Here is a 21,567-nt window from a genome sequence, read left to right on the forward strand (position 1 = left end):
GTTATAATTACTTCACTTTTTACTTGGGTAAAGAGTACAAAGAACACAAACACTCATCACACAATCCACTACGAGCAAGCAATGGGTGATGGTGGGGAGGAAGAACTGCTTTCTAACAGGAAGATGCCTAAAAATTGATTATCTTAAAATTCAGTTTTTCTCTTTGGTAATTTTAAGTTAAAATGTGGACTTTTTTCAGCGAGGGAGAAAAGCTAAAACAACCAAGGATCAGTAAAAGTTAGAGGATTATTTTGAACAGCAAAGCATGAGTTAGACTCCAAGAATAAAAGTTATCTTTGGGGTGCAAGATGAGGTGATTAAAAACACCAACCTGGCTCCAGAGTTTGAGGGTGCTATTAAAATATATAGCAGCACATACGTCACTAAAGGGCCTTTTGCAAAACCACTAATAGTGTGCTGGTTGATCAGATAAGTGACCCAGAGTAAATGGACACTCCCCATCCTCCACTGATGAGGTGACAGAGGCTCTTTGTGCTTGCTGTTAATCTCTGCAGGGACTTCTCACAGCTGGAAGGCCACAAAGAAAAGACTCATTCAGAGTCTGGAAGGAAATGTGAACATAAATCACCCCGAGATCAGCTCCTGGGGCGGGGGTCCAGCTAAGCCGAGAAGGTTCCTGGCTCAAGTCTGCTGGTCCTGGCTTTCTCCTACAGCCCAAAGGCCAATTTAGACCATAACAAAAGCAGAGTCCCACCTGTCCAGCAACAACACATGGGAGGTGTGGCGGGGCGTACAAGACTTTATAATCCACAGAGGGTCTGAAAACAGAAAACTTGAGTGCTCACAGAGGAGATAAATTGCCTCTTCGCCCACTTGGAAACACCACAACAGCAGCCCTCATCTGCTTCAGGCCTGCTCCCATCCACCTCATTCCTGCACCGCTCCACTCACTTTACGGAATATGATGTCAGACGTGTATTCTTAGCAGTGAACCCCAGGAAGGCTGCCAGTCCAGACAGAGTACCTGGCAAGACGCTAACAGCGTGTGGCCACCAGCTCACCCTCATCTTTACCAGAATATTCAACCTCTCACTAGACTGGGCACCCTGTCTAAAATCAGCCACAATCATCCCAGTGCCGAAGAAGTCTCCCGTCACTAACCTGAACAACTACCACCCTGTGGCCCTCACTCTGGTAATCATGAAATGCTTCGAGAGACTAGTCCTTCAGCACATCAAGGACTACCTCCCCCGAGACCTCGACCCCTACCAGTTTGCATATCATGCGAACAGATCCACAGAAGACAGCATCACCATAGCCCTGAGCGCTGAGCCCCCTCCTGTATTGTGTCTACACCCACGACTGCAGTTCCACCCACCACAACCTCATCATCAAGTTTGCTGATGACACCACGGTAGTCAGATTCATCTCAAAGGGAGACGAGGCAGACTACTGAGAGGAAGTCCTGAAATTGGCAGCATAGTGTTCAGAGAACAACCTGGCACTGAACACCAACTTGTGGACTTCAGGAGGCACAGCACTGACTTAGCCCCCCTGTACATCAAAGGGGAGTGTGTGGAGAGGGTCCACACCTTCGGGTTTCTCAGTGTCCTCATCTCCGCTGACATCTCCTGGACAGACAACCTCACAGCAGTCGTCAAGAAGGCCAGCAGCGGCTGCACTTCCTGAGGCTGCTGCTGAACTTCTACCGCTCATCCATTGAGAGCCTGTTGACATATTGCATCACAGTATGGTACGGGAGATAAAGTGAGGCTTCAGAGAGAAGTCAAAGCAGCACAGAAGATCATCGGCTGCCCTCTCTCCTCCATGATGGACATTTAGTCCTCCCGCTGCCTCAGCAGAGCAACAAAAATGCGCTACAGGTGCATCAGCATAAAGACTGACAGACTCAAAAATAGTTTCTTCCCAAAAGCCATAACCACCCTGAACTCACACATGCACTGACAATACAGTCCCACCCCGATTCCAAGGCCTTCCCTCTATAAACAGACTACACAACTATCATTACTGTGCAATAGTTTACGTGCAATAACCCTGTAACACTGTAAATATATCACACTAATTATTAATTCCCCCCATATGTATATTTTATATATTCTTTTGAATACTGCTCATATGTATATAGTGCAGCAGAACTGAGCACCTCACACCCGTTTCTTTTACCACATGTTTGCACTGCGTAGGAGATGCTCTGTATCTCATTGTACATGTGTATAGTGACAAAAGGCATTCTATTCTATTCTATTCTATTCTATTTGAGATGCAGCAGTGTGTGGATATAGAGTATAGATAAAGTGTATAGAGTAGATCAGTCTTGAAAAGTGTGATATAAGAAACACAGCAGGCCTAATATTAAATACAATGGTTCTTTATTATACATATGCCTCTGTGGAGGCATTAAAAACCACTGGGTGACACCAAACTATCCTGGTGAATGAATAATGTCGTCCAGAAAACTGTTCAATCACATTCGGACACCGAGGCCGGACTCACTCGCAGCACGCTGCTGTCCAACATGATGCCCTCGGGTCAGACAAACAAAAGCAGAACAAATATGGGACAAGTAGGTCGTTACCATGGTTTCCGTATCTTTAAACCCTTATAATTATGCATAAACATACACGTACACACACATGAGCCGACAACAGGCCGTTTCATGAGTTAAAATGCTGTGCAAATGTTTCAATACAAACTAAAAACAACCAGAACCACATACTCTCCAGTTCACACATGAAACTGCAGCACTTTGAGTCCAGCACACGGTTTTCAGAGAGCCTCCCCCCACCCCCCCACTCCAGACGTGGACACGGTAAGGCCAAAAACCCAACTCTTAATATAACACGAGCGCCTCCCGGGTGATGCAGACTGCAGCGCTCAGCAACATTTACAAAGTCTGGGTCATATATCTGGGCTAAAATCAAAATAAAAGCATGCAAACACAAAATGTAACAAAAGCTTGATGAGAAAATAACAAAAGTGCTTTGGCTCAGTCAACAACCAGGTTAGCACCACATTTTAAGGGGTATGAAAGTTTTCAGCGGCTTCATGCTCTGACTCTGGGACACACGCTTCAAAAAGGGCTTTTTAAGGGGATTTAAGTCTCAGTGCGTTTCAAATTAAGTGCTTGAAAATTGATGGGCTTGCAGAGCTGCTGCCATCGCTTTCTCGTGTTATGACCCAAGTCATTTTGCTGTATGTTGTTTGTGCTTATGTAAGTTCCAGGTGGAGGCAGATAATTGGCTAAGCATGGAATGAGGCTGGCTGCCCCGCCCACTTTCTATTTCCAAACAAGCTGTGCATTTAGCCATGGGTCTTGTGTTTAGTGGTGAGCTGTGTAACCAAGTTACTGTGATGAGAAGAGCTTGGTTGTCTTGTATTGATTGTAAACCTTGGTGATCTGGTTGCTGTTGGGGTTTTCTTTTAAAACCTTTTTCTCCTGTTTAGCTTAGTGAAATTTTCTTTTGGGTTTCTCGTCATAGGTAAATCAGTTCTGTTTCATTTCTGGAGTGTTTTGTTTGTTGTTTTGGCCATTGCTATCTTTGGAGATTAATAAAATATCTGGTTGTTGTGAAACCGCAATCCTGTGGTAGCGTTGGTCTTTCCTTGGGAGCAGGCAGTGTGGGCATTACGTTTCCTTTTCTTTTTTTTGTGTTGCGCTCCGGTTTCCCCTTGGCTGGGTTGTAGCCAGGACCTTTAAAGCCCGGTCACACCAGAAAGACGAACAGCTAAATATTTGGGTCCGAGGCTTGGTGACTGTGGCAACAAACCGGATCAGAGTATCTTTCCACACCTCTCTGTCATCAGAGAAGTTTTAGCACTTTATTCTGAAGACTGAGAAAAATTTTATATTCGTTCGCTAACAGGAGCACCTTGAGGTCAAACACATCTGAGTCTGCTCTTCACTCGCATAGTAATTGTTCGATTTAGGATCCACTGTGGTGCAGAGAGGCAAAAACTACAAAATAAATGTGCCTTTCTCCAACAAATTATGAACCTGGCACTACCTTTAACTGCTAGATAAAAAAAACTGACTGCTATTTAGAATTTTTTTCTTTTGTCCAAAAGCAGAAAACAATGTTCGAGATGCCTTATTTTACAAGTTTTGTTTGTGTGATCAACATTTCAAAACCCAAATACTCTGTTTCTTATACATAAATGAGAAGCTGGAGCAAGAATGAATATTTAAATCTTTAATTTTCTGTTTGCCACCTAATATTTTACCATTTCTCTTTTTTCGCTCCATCAGGTTAGTTGGATCCTGGAGTTATTTGTATGAGACTGATCAGGCACTAAATACATTTTTTGATTGCTCAAAGTTCATTAAAGTTGGTTTTCAGGGGTGCAAAACATGCAGCTCACGGCTCACTAATTAATTCATTACCACGATTCCTTTAATAGCGATGCCAGTATTTCTACACAGCAACTACTACTATCGCTTATTTTTTTCTGCTCTAGACATGCCGTTTGAATTGTGAAGCACTAAAACCTCCACATGTGAAGTTTTTTCCCCTTTTCTCTGATCTGTAACACGTCAGGGTGCTCATTATAATTTATTACGATAATACGATTTATTAAACAATAGGTCAAAAACATTTTTTACTCAGGTTTAGATCTCAGCTTTTAAAAGGTCTTTTTTTCATCATAAACCACTTCTTAAATGTAAAGAAAACCAAAAATCAGGAGGGGTATTTTTTTAATCTGCCATTTAGCTCTGGTGTTACTGGTCAAGTTATACATTGCACTGTTATTTGCTGGCGTGACGGGGTCTTTAGGTTGGCACAGAGCTGAGAGGAGTGGAAATATTTATTGTTTTCTCAATGGAGTAGTGTAGATTGACTTTTCACTCCCCTTTCGGGTGGTGCAAATTGTATGTTAGTAGGAGGTGGTGATGGGACTGCTTCTGTTTGTCTGTGCCCGGCTGAGCCCGACATTCAGAAAACACAGATTCGTACTTGGCACCGAGTGCAAACAAGCATGAGTATGTGAAATGTCCACTGACTCGGACACACTGTAGAAAGAAAATGAACAAAGTAAACACGGTGAAATGGAAAAGTGCCGTACTAGACGTTATTTCAGTTGGGTTTTTTTCCCTCTTCATTGCTCTCCACCGGGGGAGTTTTCTGAGGCGGGTCCTGGGGGGAGTCTTCACTCTGACTGGCTTGCTCCTCTGCGGTTGGTGACTCTGGTTTAGCTGAGGCCTCCTTGGTCGGCGGCGCGGCGGTTTGTGTGCAGTTGATCGGTGCGAGCACTATGGCAGGCTGCAAGGGACAGAAAACAAAAGCCTGCATGAGTGAAGGGCGCCAGGCTGAACACAAAATTTAATGACAGGAGCTACAGGAGAGCAGAAGGCAAACAGAACCAAACGCTACACAGGCACAAATTTAACCCCAGCTAAAGAAGCTTTGTGCCCTCAGAGGTATTCGCAGGGATAGAAACGTCCCACTGAGGTTTTTAGCCCCATCAAGCTACGCAGAAATAATCTACATCAACATCAGCCCCACTAATGGGAGTCAGAGTTTCCCATGTGATCACTACTTTATCATCAATGCAGAAATGAAGCAAGGTTAAGAGAGCAGAGGGAGGTACTACGAAGCAAGTTCATAAAGCCAGGCTTACTTTGTGTTAGCTGGCTCAACAACACCTAAAACCCCAGTCAGAGGTAACAGGCATCTCAACAGTGGTTTTCAGCTTCCTGTGTTAGCTCAGGTTTTCTGCTTCAGGCTCTGAGCATGCTCACAATAAAGAGCAGGCATCTGATGAAAGTTATTTTACAGATTTAATATTCTTGTTTGTAGTCCTGATAAATGGACAACAAACAAACAGACCGACTTTCTAATCTGTGTTTTTTAAGCTAGAATTTCAGCAGGCTTGGCAGCAGATTTAAATAAAATACAAAAACAATCGTTTTCTGCATTAGAAAATAAATGCTAACATATTCCTGCCTCTCTTTCGGTGGTTATAGTGAAACACAGCTCTACCATGTATGTAATCACTTATGTATATACAAAATTTTTTATTCCTGTGCTAATTTTATTCTTTTTATACAGCTGCTGTAACAATAATTTCCCTTGTGGGAACATGAATGTATATATCTGCACATGGCATGTATAAAACCTATTGCTCCAGCAGAGAATCTGAATCTATCTAGAATCAGTGAAAACGTGGCACTTTTTAAATAGCTTCAGTTACCATGGTGATCAAGAAAGCCACCCCCGGGACACTGAAAACTCTGACTTAAGGCTCGACGTAGCTCACTAAGCCATTGATTTCGCTTCGTAGTACGCCCGTCGGGGTGTTTGATGGTAGAATGAAGCCCGGTTTGAATACCTGCAGTGACATTCACAGACAGCTGAACCCTCAGCAGCAGACTAGAGCACACCCACAGTAAAATAAAGGGTGAGGAGTAGCGATGGAGGGGGACAGTGAAAACAGAAAGAAGCAGTTGGAATGGATGGAATTATTTAAAGGGGTTACTCAACTTGAAATTCTACTTTAGTCTGCATGTTATTTAAACCTAGATTTTTTTTTCTCCTTTTTTTTTTGTTAAGTCTTTTTGTTCTTCCGTAGTAGGCAGTCATATCAAACTGGTATTCACCACAAATCCACTTCCAGTCCAGAACTGGGGCAACTCCCTGCGCCATAGCGCAATACTGAGGCTGGTGAGCAGAGTGCAAGGCACCAGGTAGAGTAACGCCGGTTGACCCATCTGCATCACGGCCAGCGCCACGAAGGTGATCAGCAGGCCGATGCCATAAGCTGACGGGAGAGAGACAAAGACAGACGTCACTTTAGCTCCTGCAGGTGTTCTGCAAGCTGGTGTGCTGCTATATTCTTATTTACAGGTCGTCCTTGGCCTGCTTCTACCTTACTGAGCTACAACCATCAGAAAAGTTACTGAAGTCTTTTGTTCCTAGACTTGTTCCTAAAGCTTGTACCAGATCTGGCAGGAAAATGAAATCCTCTCTTTTTTGCTCTAAAACTGAAGTCCTCAGGAGAGGAAGTGCTGATGTTTTCTACTGGCTAGTCTTAACAATCTGTTTATTACATTACAAGCACCACGGTCACTTTTCTCGGGGTAAAACGATGAGTTGAACTACAGAGCAGAACCTCCCCTTATCAATGTCATTCCCACCTGAATGAGGCTCATCATAACATCAGCATTTCACAGAGTACAGCCCACCTCCATCCCCTCCTCCAGCCCACGTACGTACCAACTGTACAGGCCATGAAGTAGATCCTGTAGGATTGTGTTAAAATGTCAAATCTGTGACAGTACACAACCAGCAGACCTGAGAAAAGAAAACCAAAGAGGCATTCAGAACAAAGGGAACGACTAACAGCAGTTTCACAAAGCTTTCTTAGCAGACTTCCAGTTTTAGTATTTGTTTTAAATTCTTTGATGAAAATCTCTCATCCGTGACAGACTTACTGTTGGACAAGCCCTTGCTCTTATTTTCAAAGCATGTGAACTGTGTCATCATAAAACATTTGATTTGCATACCTGGTACTAAGATATCTCCGAAGCCAAGCAGGGAGAAGGGGCGGTCACAAAGAGCCAGGGGGGAGGAGTTTAACCGTGGCACTTTAAGCACCATGGGAAGCTGGGGAAAACACAAAAATTAACATTACCATCAACTACTGAGCTGAGAGGGGTGTTTGGAGGACTTAACCGAGGTGTACCACGTAGGCTCACCTTTTCATGTGTGGAGGAGTCAGAGGGACCAGCTGCTACCTCCACCATTATACTTTGCCCACTCTGGAGAAAAGGTAAGGAGTAAAAACACAAAGAACACAGCAAACAACAACTAAACTAAAGAGACGTGTGTGACAACCTGACATACCTTTGTGAAGGAAGGTGTAATAAATACGAAGAAAACATCATAGACGAACAGGACGGTCATTAGTAAAGTGCAAGCCTGCATCAGGGAGCAAAAGAAAACAGTTTATGATCAAACTTTTATTAAAACAATCAAACACAGTTAAAAACCTTTCAAAAAAAAAAATCGCGTTGTGGTTCAGATCTGTCACCTTAAATGTGGGCAGCCTGACTGTTTTGAGCATGTAGAGACAGAAGGCGATCCCCAGGGCGTCCTGTAACACCCACGCCCACCTGGAAGACACATAACACATTAGTCAGCCAGCACCATCACCATATCATGTACCTCAAAGGCGTCATTACACACAGACTTTACGCCACCCGACAAACACACCCACAATAATTCTGCCCTCAAACCAAAATTCTTGGGTGCTGGAAGAAAGTGTGCAGCACAGCCTGTAGGAAACCAACAGCTTCAGCTCTTTTGATACTTCAGCAAAAGCATCTTTCCAAGTGAAAGTGAAAAATTTCCCCCCAAATATAGCACCTACAGGGTAGGGCTGAACGATATATCGCATTTGCGATAATATCGCGACATGATCAAGTGCAATTTTCTAACCGCAAAGGCTGCGATTATACTGCGATTATATTATACAATTCATGGGCTGCATCCTCCTGAGGCCGCATTTGTAGACCGATTACGTCACAGCGACGCGCCGAAGGCTGTCCAAATTACTACCATATCCCAGAATTCATAGCGCGGCCCAGCCAAACTCCAGTTTCCAGCAATGGCGGCCGCTACTAAGTTTTAAAATTACTCATACTAATCTTTCTGGGTCACAAAATAAACTTTTAACATATTTTCAGGCGAGAAAGTAGTTGTGTAAACATCAAATATCTGCTCGGTTTATCAAGATATCCCATATTTGCAAAAGTGCTTCGACGTTTTCAGAGGCGTCTGCTACCCACCAGCTCGACAGCTAGCCGGGAGCTCGAGGGTTACTGATGCGGCCGAGAACGGCACAACTCCCGGCACATCATTTTCAGATCACCGCGGAGTTTCGCTGCTCGGGTTAAACGTAATATATAAGTCACTTAGACAACCTAAAAATGTTATTGTTGGGCTTTTTTCAGTGTTTTGTTTGTTCGTGAGTAAATCGGTTTGGCTGAGATTAAAGTTATTAGATTAGATAAAATAAAACTTTATTAATCCCCCGGGTGGGTTCCTCCTTGGTTTTCACACAGCTGACTAAACGTCAAACAGAAAACTTATTAAACAGAAGTATGAGACAGTCGAGAATTTACGCCAGTGTCTGGTTATATTTTAGATAGCAAGAAGCAGACGGCCGAGTTTAATAAACTCCACCGAGACAGCGGTGACGCTAATCAGAACTAGACCGTCCAATTTCACGCCTTTAAATTTTAAAGGCGTGTTTGTGTGTGTGTTTATACAATTGCTATTATGTTTGCACTTTATGTGTAATGTTACTGACTGCAGAGATCAGTAAGATGTGTGTATTTTTTATTTATTAGTTTTATTTATTTAATATTATTTTTTAATTGAATGACTGTCTAGTAGTTCACAGATGTCGAAAAACTGAGTGTGGTAAAGCCACAGATTTTTTTTATGTATATTTCTGCAATCTGCACATTGTACTGACTTTCATTTTAATGTTTACACCAGGGTTCCTTGTCAGCACTTTATGCTCAGATGTTTGTAAGCTAAAAATAAACTATTGTGTATGTTCAAATATACTGTTGTGATTGAAGAAGTTAAATAAAAATGTCAGTCATCAATTCATGCATCACCTCATGTCATCATAACAGAGGTCTGTCTTCCAGGAAAGAACAGTTTAAAATTAATGTAATATAGTATTGGCCATACTATATGATGTATTGCTTGTCTTTGTTTAATAATACAGAAGACAAATACCTTAAAAAATAATCGCATATCGCATCGCAATCGCAATATTGGGGCAAAAAAAATCGCAATTAGATTATTTTCCATAATCGTTCAGCCCTACTACGGGGTCACTCTGAATTTTAAACCAGAAGATATGCACTTCTGGAGAAGCCCACAATAATAATTCCTTTCTCAAAAAGCTGAAATAGCCCGAGTGGTGACACTTCTGGATTATGTGATAAGGTATCTACTATTAGGGCTGGGCCATATCATACCGTTCACTGTAATACCGGTATAATGTTAGGAAATGATAAGAAAATTAAATATCGCAATAGAAAATGGGTAAAACGCGCATGCGCAGTGCCTTTGTTTTCATACGCACATGGTGGAAAAAAAGCATGGCGGCGACAGAGAATGAGAAGGGCGAAAGCGGATCGCTGAATAAAACTGATGAAGCAGAATTGGTTTGTAAAAATGCTGCAACTTCAGTGGTGTGGAACTGGTTTGGCTTTCGTGCCCTCAGATACACACCAAATCACATTTTTTGGTAGAGCATGCAAGCGGGCCGTCGTTATTACCGAACCGATTTTATGTGGTACATGCCGCTCAAAAATCTGTCAAAAAATGTTTTAGTACGACTTTGCTAAGTTACGAAGCCGCACCGCTTGATGGATTGTCAGAGCATTATGGTTACCGTAGTCGGGAGCCTCGCCGAGTGATACGTACTGTGCTTGAACATAATATTACCGTACTGAGTGTGTATAACCTCTTTTTAAGTTTTGTGGATATTATACATGGTTATGCTGAGGACATGTCGGCCAATTTCCTGGAAATGCCTTTTGGTTAAACTGTCAGCAAGGAATTTTCATTTGCACTGTTAAATTTTTATATAACTTTAATGCACATAAAAAACAGCTGCTTGTTTAAGTGAAATTGTAAATGGTCTGTATTTGTATAGTGCTTTTCTAGTCCCTAAGGACCCCAAAGCGCTTCACACATTCAGTCATCCACCCATTCACACACACATTCACACACTGGTGATGGCAAGCTACATTGTAGCCACAGCCACCCTGGGGCGCACTGACAGAGGCGAGGCTGCCGGACACTGGCGCCACCAGGCCCTCTGACCACCACCAGTAGGCAACGGGTGCTGGGTGAAGTGACATTATTAGTACAAAAAAACCCCATCAAAGTTGTGGAGTTGTAAAGTATTTTGTCTCGCATCAGTTATATTGTTATGGCAAATTTTCAAATCTATATTGTGATAAATATTTTTGGACATATTGCCCTGCCCTATCTACTATGAAACATTTAGTCACAGGTTATGGTTAAAAGTTTACTTTCTAATGTGAGCCAATTCTGATCTAAGTTGAAAGGGCCGCCTACAGATAAGGCTTAGACCATGGCTATTCAACTAAGAAGTTAGTTGGGCCAGATTTTCAAACAGAGGAGTTTATCTGGGCCAGATATTTTTTTGCAGCCAGTAAGCAGCAGATCATGATCAATTTCAAACCCACACAACTGTATTGAAAAACAAGTAATTTCTTTTATTCCTTTTCCCCTGTAAATCTGGTGACCTCTCAAAAATGCACATCGAAAGGTTCATTTATTTAAAAAAAAAAAGGAAAAAAAAGGGAGGTATAACTAGCTTTTTTTTTTTTGCACATTTGAAATAATAATAATAATACTACATTTGGACATTTCCCTTTCAAATTAAAATAAATATTTTGCTGACCACTCACTTTTCCTGCCATGAATGGAGCCCCATCTGTCACAAGTATACAGACACGCTTCATATCCAGACCATTTTCCTCAAAAAGAGCTGAAATCTTCTCAAACATTATTTCGCCAGCTGTGTGTCCCTCTAACGGTAGTAAGCCGAGCAATTTTCCATCCAAAAAACAGACATATACGCACAACTGTGCATTATCAGTTCTGTCTGTGAACCCATCTCCTACTATAGACATTAAATCAGTTTTCTTCAGGTCATCTGACAACATTTCAAACTCGTCTGACGCCAAAACTTCACAGAACTTCAACTCGATGAATATTTGAACTGTCTGACAGGGGTACGTTTTTAATAGCAGATGTCACACTTACTTTAATTTTTTTTGTCACTTATTACCGCATCCACCACGGCCAGCATGCAGTATTTCACTGTTTCAGAATCTTCGGCAAGAAGCAAACACGAAGGGAAGCTGCTGCAGCTCTCTCTCGGGCTGTACAGGACCCTCACCATGGTAGTACAATTCCAGTTGTAAGATTATTAAACTCGCAATTAAACTGTACTTGCTGTTGTCACATCATACATTACAATGATAGTTTAATATATTTACATCACGGTGCATTGTGGGTTAAATATTGCTAGGCTACTAGGAGTGTTGCATTCACAGTCTACACTACGCTGTAGGAATTTTTAATTTTTTAAAATTAATTAATTAATTTTTTGCGTTTTCTGTGTTTCTGCCAGGACCACAGGCAGGGCCACTCGCAGGTTGCTTCTGGGCCACATGTGGCCCGCGGGCCGCCATTTGAATAGGCTTGGATTAGACCCAGACAGAGGTCTAGGTTTTTATTTTTTTTATTTTTTAAAGCTATCGCAGTTATTACTATCGGTATATCCTGGTTATTTCCCACCGCTGCACATGTCAATCAATAGTATTCCTTACTCCCATTCACCTCAAGTTAAACTTCGTACCTGACCTCATTTTTCGCCTCTCATGATTATTCCCCCTTTAATCGCTACAAGCTGGTGAATTTGACCTTTTCTTCTATGACTGTGAAGCCCTGCAGCGCCTTTGTCTGTAGCTGTAGTGGAATGAATTAAATTGTTTTTTAAATTTTGTGTTGTGCACTCACTGGTCTTCGTTGCGAAACACCATCCAGATGATGCTGACACCAATGCAGAGGGCCGACAGCAGCAGCATGCGGATCTGCGGCCGCTTGTGCAGGTACGGCAGGTTGTTCTCCGGGATCCTATTTTTCCAAAACATAGGTCAGATGTCAGCCACTACACCACAGCACTTTCTCTCAGAGAAATACAGTCACTGTTAAGCATGAAATGCAACTAAAAAGTGTTTTTATTAGCATTAATCTGCAGATAATCATGTTAACCATGTGTCATTTGGTCTACAAACAAAAGAAAAAAGGGTGTACAGAAGAAACAGGAAACAACTGCTCAATCCGCATTGCTGAAAAAAATATAAAAAAAAAGGTTCCTAAACTGTTCATCATGCTGTAAGTATAATGAGTATTTAAGTATTTATATGAGCTTTTCTGTTTCCAGGGTGGAGTGATTGTACAGCAGGCATCTTTATTGAATTTAATAAATAAGAACTGGGCGAACAAGTTTGAATTTATTTTAGATTTGAGAAGCTCAAACATATATATATACCCTGACTAATATTTGGTTGAATCATCAAGTTGCACCTCGACCAGACATAGAAAACATACATGAATGGAGAGGAAAAAAAACCCAAATGTCATGCTGTTTAAAGCATCATCGCACCTGCTAATATGACCTGAAGACTCACCTGCACTTGCAGAAAGGAAGTCTCCTGACGAACGGCCACAGGCAGCTGTACAGGCCGACAGAGGAGGCCAAACAGAAGATCCTGATGACCCAAATGGCTAAACGGTGAAGAAACAGCAGACAGAAGCTGAGTAGATATTATCGTGTGAGGAAACCCGCTTCTTTGGCATCCCCCCTCCTTAAACGCCTGAATAGTGGTATTGCTTTCCCTTTTGTACACTATTGCCATCCGCAGCTTTCAGCAGCTTTTTAATCTGTTTAAAGGCGAAATGTTATCTCAGCCATTGAGCTCTTTATAAGTGCAGCCATTCTTTACACTCAGCAGGGTTTGACTCTGCTGCAGCTTAATGCTGGACAACAGGTAGCTCTGCGAGAGGAAATGATCTCTGAAGAATCTCAGTTTACCCTGGAGCTAAATGGAGAGGGGATTATTAATTTAATAAGATTAGTTTAGAAGCTTGGACTTTTTAACCAGAAATCCTGTTTTATTCATTTTGTGTATTTTCTTGTTGCACCTGTGTGTGATGTGCATTTTTTTAAATTTCTTCACCCTTCTTTTTTTTAAATTTTTTTATTCACAACCTATTCTACTGTATTGCATTTTAATCTTTACTTATTTTGCTCATTTAATTGGTTTTATTTAATTGAGCTCCTTTCTATTATTTGGTTTTTACCTTAAGTGAAACTTGCTTTGTCGTATTGTCTTTTTATTTTGTTAGCAAAATATTTATTCTACTTATTTAAGCTAGTTTTTAAAGGAGGAAAGAGGCAGCAATGTTAAAGGCTTAAGACACTGATGGTGAGCCTTCTATCATCGTGGACAAAGTGAGACTGCACAACAACAGGATTAACAAGCCAGCGGACTTTATGAGTTCAGCGCCAGTGATTCCTCCTGTGCATTTCTGTCTAATTTTTCCTGGGGATTCTGGGGAATGGAGTCTAATAGACTAAGTTTCATCATCCGAGCGACATACAATGTGCTACCTTCCATAAATGTTAAAGAGGTACATATTTCTCAGCTGCAGTGAATAGATAGAATAAACTGTAGAAAACTAAACAGGAGAAAGAAGAAAACAATTTTAACATAAACCATTGACACACTCCGGGGCCTGATCAACCCTGGCAGGGCCTCCTTGGATGAGGGTGTCTAGTGATAATGGCCGAAACAACCGATGAATTCAAGGTCCACCACTGACGATGTGTCTAAATTTTAATGATTTAGATCAGATCTCTAACCCCTAAACCTAACCAAGGAAAAATGGCAGATTAGCTTGTGTAAAAGAACAAAAGTTGAGACACATAACGATGTGTGCCACTGGTAAAGTTTCTGGGATGCTTTTCCTCATAACACCCATCCCTCAAGATTTTCTCCATTAAAAGCAATGCATTGTCAGGAATTGTGACATCTAGTCCTTTACCAAATCAACTTGGCTTTTAAATTTATCAGCAAGAGAGCAACAATATAGGAAATAATAACCGTATTCTTAATATAAGGACCTTCAAATATCAGTAAATTCCTGGAGGGAGATAGCTGAAAGTATCAGAAGTGAGATTCAGAAACGTGTAAATAAGTTGTTTTTTTTTTTTTTAAAAAACGTGAGCGATAGTTATGTTTACCTCTAAAGAAAACTGACCACAACAAGTAGCATGGACCCCGGAGGGGAAAAAGTGCCAGCATTTTACTTGTTTCTATCTGCTGGCTCTGCATATAAAACACTGAGACACAACGAACCTCAGCTGCCGAAAACTATGCTGCACAAACATGTAAATGAGCTGTTATCAAGGATGTACTCAGGATGGGCCTGAGTGTGTTTAAGCATTAAAGTCCAGCTTGTTTGACTAACATAATTAACGTGCTGTGCCCGGGTGCGGTTCAGTTAGACTCGGTACAGTATGCATGTATCGCATTCCCCTGCACTTCCCTCTTTAAATATAACTCTGAAAGGAAAGCGTTCCACCGCTTTCATAATAAAGTCCCAAAATCCACAAACTCATAAAACTCATCAGGCTCTGCAACAGTGTTTAAGTAAATCAGAGAGTGACTGTGAGAGAGGAGCTGCTGCCAAGATAAATGTAAGCATCCTCTGGCACAGTGTGAGCACTGGGCAGCAGGAGGACAAGTGTCCCTAATCTGAGTAAGCTACTGCATACTGTAGATAAAAAGAATATAAACTTGCCAAGTGGTGAGGAGAAATTTGACATTTAAATTAGTTAACAAATTTGACAATGAATGCCTAGTAAGTCCAGGAATTATCCATACAGGTGTTTCAGTCAAGAAAAACAAGGAAACCTGTAAGATCCAGTTAAAAGCTGCAGGCTTGAACTAAATCAGCTGCTCTGGAACCATTTTTTTGATTCTGACAGACTGTAAAAATAAGCATATCCTAAATTATCAATTCATTTGATTCTAAACTACAAAGACTTATTGCAAAAGCACCATTCTGTGTTTCTTTGCACTTCTGGAGGTTTTTTTTCAAATATGTTTTGCTCTGTTTTTTTTTTGCACATAGCAAATGCTGGGTTTTTTTAGGTTTTGTCACATCTTTTGCACAACCTCAATCCAGAGAAAATCCCTACTGAGTGATGCCAAGCCACAGTGAGTAAGGACAAATTAAAAGCTTTGAGAGGCTAACCGCCCCCAACACACTAATGAATACTGGGCAGAAGGAACTGAAACCACCATCATTTACTGTTCCCATAAACGTGCTTCTGATCGAACGGATTTACTTATCTTTTAAATGTTTCCTTCAGCGCGACTAGTAAAGCAGCGGTTATATTCTGTGTACGCTTCGTGAGTATCTGCATCGTACCCAAGTGGTCGTAGAAAAAGTATAGTAGCACCAGCATGTTGCAGCACATGACGACGAACACACAAATCATGATTGGGGTTACGTCTACGGTCTCCTCCTCTTGCTTCTCGGCACTGTCGTCCCGCTTGTGCTTCATGTACCGTCTGCAGGAGGACAAGCAACAGTGAGTAACTCTAAAGACAAAGAGTATATATGCACACATGTTTGCTCTGAGGTTTTGTCTTTCACATTTTAAATTGCAGATTATGGTCCAATTTTTGGTGATTTACCAAAACACACGGGATAACCATATTGCCATTAAAAGTCTATATTTATAGTCATTTGGTCAGCTGGCTGGCATTCACTTCCATCCTGAGTTGAAAACACGCACTCATGATTCCAAATGTTTTTTTCTCTGCGGTGCTGTGCGTCAGCGACCCCATCTCACTCTGCCCTCCTTCACCTCAGAAAACTCCAAAAAGATGGACTCAGATTGGCTTAAGCCAATGAGTCACCCATACTCAAATAAACAGTGCTGCCCTTTACTGGAGTCGCAGCGGTAAGATGCAGATTGCTTGGTTTGAAAAGAAGAGAAGCACTCATAGTCACCCAAAAGGAAAGTCTTTTGCAATCATGCACTTGTATTTTGTTGCCAGGAAAACTCTGACCAATGTTCTCTGGAGCCTCTCCTGATGAAATATCTCTAATGTAAATTTAGCAGCTGTGACTAAATGCATCGTTTGCACTCACTGAAGGAATTTCTTTGATACCCAATACTTGCATCATTGTATTTTTGTATCACTTAATGCAGTTTTGTTCAACCCAGACTAAAATCACTTTTTAACTTTAATTTTTTCAAAAAGTCTGAAAACTCTGGCTGTCATACTGCAGTACAGCTGAAACTCTGGCACTATGGGATTTTCCACTGAATCGCTTCCACAGAAGCACTTTTACAGGACCAGTAAACTTACTTCTTGCTGTCTCTGCTGCCGGCCCAGTAGCCTCCAATAGCCACCGTTCCTACTGCCATCAAGAAGATGATCACCATGTTATAGTCTAACACTGGCTCATTGGGTGCGTACATGGCAACCAGCTGTCCTTTACCAAAGGTCTGCAGAAGTAAGAAACAGCATTAGATTTGCCAGATGTAAACCTTCAAAACTAAATAAAACATGCCAAAATAAGGAAGTGCTACTTAATTTATATTAAATAAACCCTAATTTAGCCTACTTCAAAGTAAATTAACTCTGATGTTGTGATTATTAAGCCCAATTCAGTGCATAACACTGGACTGAAGTCATGAATTGCAACAAGAGTCTCCGTCATGGTGCTCAGTTTTAGATACACTTTTCCACTTAGATACATTTTCCACTCCACTGGAAAAACAAATCTGTCTGAAAAGGAGCATTTAACCAGTTGCTTCCAGCTGGATAGACGTGCCATGTGCCGTTTAACGTGTATCAAAGCTTAAACCATCTCTAAGTAGTTCCCTGAACATGTCAATCAGTTCACTGTACTCAAATGGACTCTGCAGTCACCAGATCTCAATCCAGCACAGCACCTTTAGGATGTGGTACAATGAGAGATTCTCATTGTGGACATGGAGTTAACAAATCTGCAGGAACTGTGTGACACCATCATGTCAATAGGGAGCAAAATCTCTGAGAAATACTTCCAGCACTTTCTTGAATCTGTACCATGAAGAATTACAGATGAAAGGTAGTTTACCCTGCTACAAACAAGGTACACATATTAAAGCATCCAGTGACACAAAATTAGAAAAGGGATAATAAGGCTAGGTGTAGAGCTTCTAAAGTGAGAAGAGAAATATCGGTTGGTAGCTGACTTCTCACCTTGCTTATATCCAACATATCAGAGTAGCTGAGCAGTGCCACAGGAATGTCAATCTCTTCATACTGAGTCTTGTTTCCTGCTGGTGGCGTCTGTAGGAAAAAAACAAAAACAAAGCACATTTCTGATTTGTCATGAACCAAAAGACCTGTTTAATTCTGACACAGAATAGCTGTGAACAGCTGTCTTACCAGTCTGTCCTTGCTGACGATGAGCAGGCCCTTGGCACCATTAATCTGGGCCAGGCGAACTTTTTCATAGAAAGTGCAGTTCCCCCTCATCACCATGGGGATGCGGTTCGGGAAGCCTCCCTCTGGGACCTCAGAGGGTGAGCACAGGACCGATGTTGTCAAGTCATGGATCTGGAGACGTGACTTTGAAACAAAAGGTTTGGAAATACTCTCAGAGGTTTCAAAATACAGTAATTAGAGATGTTGTTTGTTTTAATTAATTACTCATTATGTACTGTTTATTATTCTTTAATGGAACAAAGAAGCTTCCTCATTTAGTGTAAAAAGGGGCAGCCTTGTCATAAAAATCCTTGTACTTCTAAAAGACTAGTTTGTTTCTCATTATTTCTCATTATTGCCTTGAAGCAATTTGAAATTTTACAATGTTTGGTTAACCCCCTTTGTTAGTGACTTACTGCCTTATTGAGATCCTGAGGTAAACGTGCCCACTGGGAGTTGAAGAATATGCAGTAATCCTTTCCTTTGCTCTTGCCCTTGTCACTGAAATGGGCCATGCCGTACTCTCCCACCACCTGTCAACATAAAAACAATGGCTGGATCATCTCACATGTCCAAGAAAAAGTAAATTTTTATATCACAGAGTTGAGCTTTAATTCTAGCAGCCCTATAAATGTTGATGTTTCGCTGTCTGCATCAATTTGAGACGGCATAAAAATTCCCAAAAGCCTTTTTGAAGCTATGATTAAACTATTCGTACCCCTTTTAGTTGGTTTTTGTATACCCTTCTTCATATAAACGGGGTGCACACAATATGATAAACCCTTGAATGTATAATAAAGCTCAGCAGCACTACAAACTACAGCCTTCAGTGTATAAAAAGGCTCAGTAACAGCTCCTACAATCAGGGTTCCTGCAATGTACTTGAAGTTAGATTTAAGGCTTTTAAACACATTTCTCAAATACCTCTTCTTTCTTTCTCTTTCCACATGACAATCTTTAGCTAGATTAATAGTTTTTTCACTGCACACAAAACAGAAAAACCTGTTCAAATTTTAGTTGGCTCACTCAGTTATATTGTTTCTGGCAGTGACTTGAAATATTTCACTCTTAAACTCTAATTTCAGACGCGTTCCATATTTTACAGCACTACCGCAGTCCAAGTTGTCAGTGGTTAACATCATATTCGCTGTCTCGTAATCACTGTGAAGATAAACCCAGTGTCGGTTTCAGGTGAGGTGAATCGATCGGCAATAATCCCCCTTCATTAATTAATGCTGCATCAAAAGGTGAGTAATGTGTGGGTTTCCAGGGCCCACAGAAATCTCCGCAAGCTAACAGACATAGCATCTATGCTAACGTTCCCGGAAAACCGCAGGGAAATAAAAACCCAAATCCTTGTTTGTTAACCGCAGGCTGCTACCCGACAAAGACGCACTGAGGGACCGTTTTCGAAGAAACAGACGTGGTGTCTCTCACCTTCTGGATGAGAAAAGCGACCCAAATCAGTGTTTCGGGGACCCTCATGATGTCTAGCTTGTTGTTGTCTCCCCCATCGACCAACCAACCAAACGTTTGGCTCGAACTCCCTGCACGAGAGCCCCCAACGCCGGCTCTAACAGGCCGCGCCCATTTCGTTCGGCTAGGCTTTTTAATTGGATGATATTGTCATGTGCCACTTTGCTGTTTGGATAAAAACAGACTGCCAAAAAACTATAAAAATAGTAGCGGTCACTGACAGCACGAAAAGCCTAACATACTTTACAGTTAAACATAAGTTTTAAAAACCCCCAACAACAAATAAAAGAGGAGTTATAGAGTTTGGTTAAAAGTTTTTCAATTCATTAGCATGAATACATAAATCAATCAATCAATCAATCAATCAATAAATAAATAAAGGGAAACTATTTTCTTCAATTTTTCTTCATTTTCTTCAAAAATGCAAAACTCTTAGAATGTTTAACCCAAAATTTCTAAAAAAAAAAAAAAAAAGAAGAAGAAGAAGAAGAAATAAAAATACAAAAGAAAATTACAAACAAATACAAAAAAAACAACCCAAAAAACAAAAAACCCACTTGTATGCAGGTGATTAATTCCAATATCTTGGAGGTAAGTGGAGCGGCTGCTCCTGGTACAGCTTCTGCCCCTGCTGAGCTCATCACTGGACCCAGTTCAGTTTGCCTACCAACCTGCTGTGGCACCGGAGTGGATGACCGTCATTCACCTCCTACATCGTTCAAAAATCATTTTCACTGAGTTATCCAGTGCCTCTAGAACCATTCTTCCCACAGTTCTGAAGGACAAGCTGGAGAACATAGAAGTGGACCATCACCTCACAACATAGATACTGGACTATCTGACCGACCACAGTATGTGAGAACTCAGGCTGTGTCGGACAGGGTCATCTGTAGTACGGGGGCCTCACATGGAACAGTTCTGACTCCGTTCCTCTTCACCATCTACAATGCAGGCCTCTCCCACAACTCCACCCAGTGCTTCCTGCAGAAGGACGGACAGTGTAGTTTGCTGGGGCAGCAGCATCACTGCTGGGGACAGAACGAGCCTGAACAGGCTGATCCAAAGGACCAGCTCTGTTCTAGGATGCCATCTGGACCCAGTGGAGGTGGTCAGTGACATGATGGCTAAGCTGTCATCCCTACTGAACAACAAGATAAGATAAACTAGGTTTATCTTATCTTATCTTACTTCAGTCACTTTAATTTTAAAACTGTGTAATTTTAAAACTGTATATACTGTATATTCTGTGTATTTATTATTTCAATCTTATTGCCTGTTCTTATTGTCCTTATCTTCAACGTTATGCTGCTCTGTTGTTTGTTAATTGTCCCTTGGGGATAAACAAAGTCTTCTGATTCTGATTCTCCTATCGTTGATAAAACAATTATCATATACATCCCCACTCAGGTGAGGGATCTCCAGCCACTTACCGTCCCTGGTGGTCTAGTGGTTAGGATTCGGCGCTCTCACCGCCGCGGCCCGGGTTCTATTCCCGGTCAGGGAACTAATTTTTTCAAACAATGTCAACTCTGCGCACATTTGAGCACATATCAAAGTCGAACTATGAACTCCTTGGCTCTTTTAACCGGATTTACGCACAAAACTAAATATCCTACTCTCAAAACTCTAGTATCATAAGATATGGTCCTTACTTAAACTTCAATCATAATTTCCAAGAGCAGAGTGTGGAGGACTGCATGGGAAGATCCGAGAAGACATGAGGGTCTACTCGGATGTCTGCATACTGTATATTTTTTATGATCAATACTTGTCCACAGAAACAAATACATGTTGTTATTAGAGCATGTTTCTACCAGCAATTCCTTACATTTTTTATCTTTTAACCAGGTACACTCTCAGAACAGCATTCAGGTCAGATGACCAGATGCGTCTGGTCGGACAGAGTAGCAGATTAAAGCACTGATGAGATCTTATCCCTTGCTGTACCTGCACCTAAACTTTGGAACAAACCAGAAGCTCATAGTCAA

At 41.4% G+C, this 21,567-nt stretch overlaps 1 protein-coding gene across 2 annotated transcripts; it reads right to left on the reverse strand.

The window, feature by feature from the left end:
* Positions 1–2,334: 2,334 nt before the first annotated feature.
* Positions 2,335–19,696, reverse strand: sppl2 (signal peptide peptidase-like 2). Of its 2 annotated transcripts, none has more exons than XM_004555342.6 (15): positions 19,541–19,696; positions 18,520–18,636; positions 18,065–18,247; positions 17,876–17,965; positions 16,994–17,133; positions 16,044–16,186; positions 13,235–13,331; positions 12,561–12,677; positions 8,011–8,092; positions 7,824–7,898; positions 7,676–7,738; positions 7,484–7,583; positions 7,194–7,271; positions 6,578–6,738; positions 2,335–5,240 (listed from the first exon to the last, which is right to left on the reverse strand). In XM_004555342.6, the coding sequence occupies exons 1-15, from the start codon at positions 19,586–19,588 to the stop codon at positions 5,055–5,057; spliced, it is 1,680 nt and encodes a 559-aa protein (XP_004555399.1). In that variant the 5' UTR covers positions 19,589–19,696; the 3' UTR covers positions 2,335–5,054. The 2 variants fall into 2 exon arrangements, 1 of the variants encoding a protein (XP_004555399.1); XR_191290.6 differs by having other exon boundaries at positions 5,101–5,240; positions 6,462–6,738.
* Positions 19,697–21,567: the final 1,871 nt, after the last annotated feature.

This window comes from Maylandia zebra, linkage group LG18 (assembly GCF_041146795.1).
Source record: "Maylandia zebra isolate NMK-2024a linkage group LG18, Mzebra_GT3a, whole genome shotgun sequence".
In the NCBI taxonomy this organism is placed as follows: domain Eukaryota; kingdom Metazoa; phylum Chordata; class Actinopteri; order Cichliformes; family Cichlidae; genus Maylandia; species Maylandia zebra.

Bases quoted from the DNA above. Each gene is read 5' to 3' on its own strand.
- sppl2 (XM_004555342.6), bottom strand. From the start codon at position 19,588: ATGAGGGTCCCCGAAACACTGATTTGGGTCGCTTTTCTCATCCAGAAG. The intron at 17,134-17,875 runs GTGAGAAGTCAG...TTACTTCTGCAG, and splicing joins ATATGTTGGATATAAGCAAG to ACCTTTGGTAAAGGACAGCT. The intron at 12,678-13,234 runs GTGAGTCTTCAG...TTGGAAAAATAG, and splicing joins CTTCCTTTCTGCAAGTGCAG to GATCCCGGAGAACAACCTGC.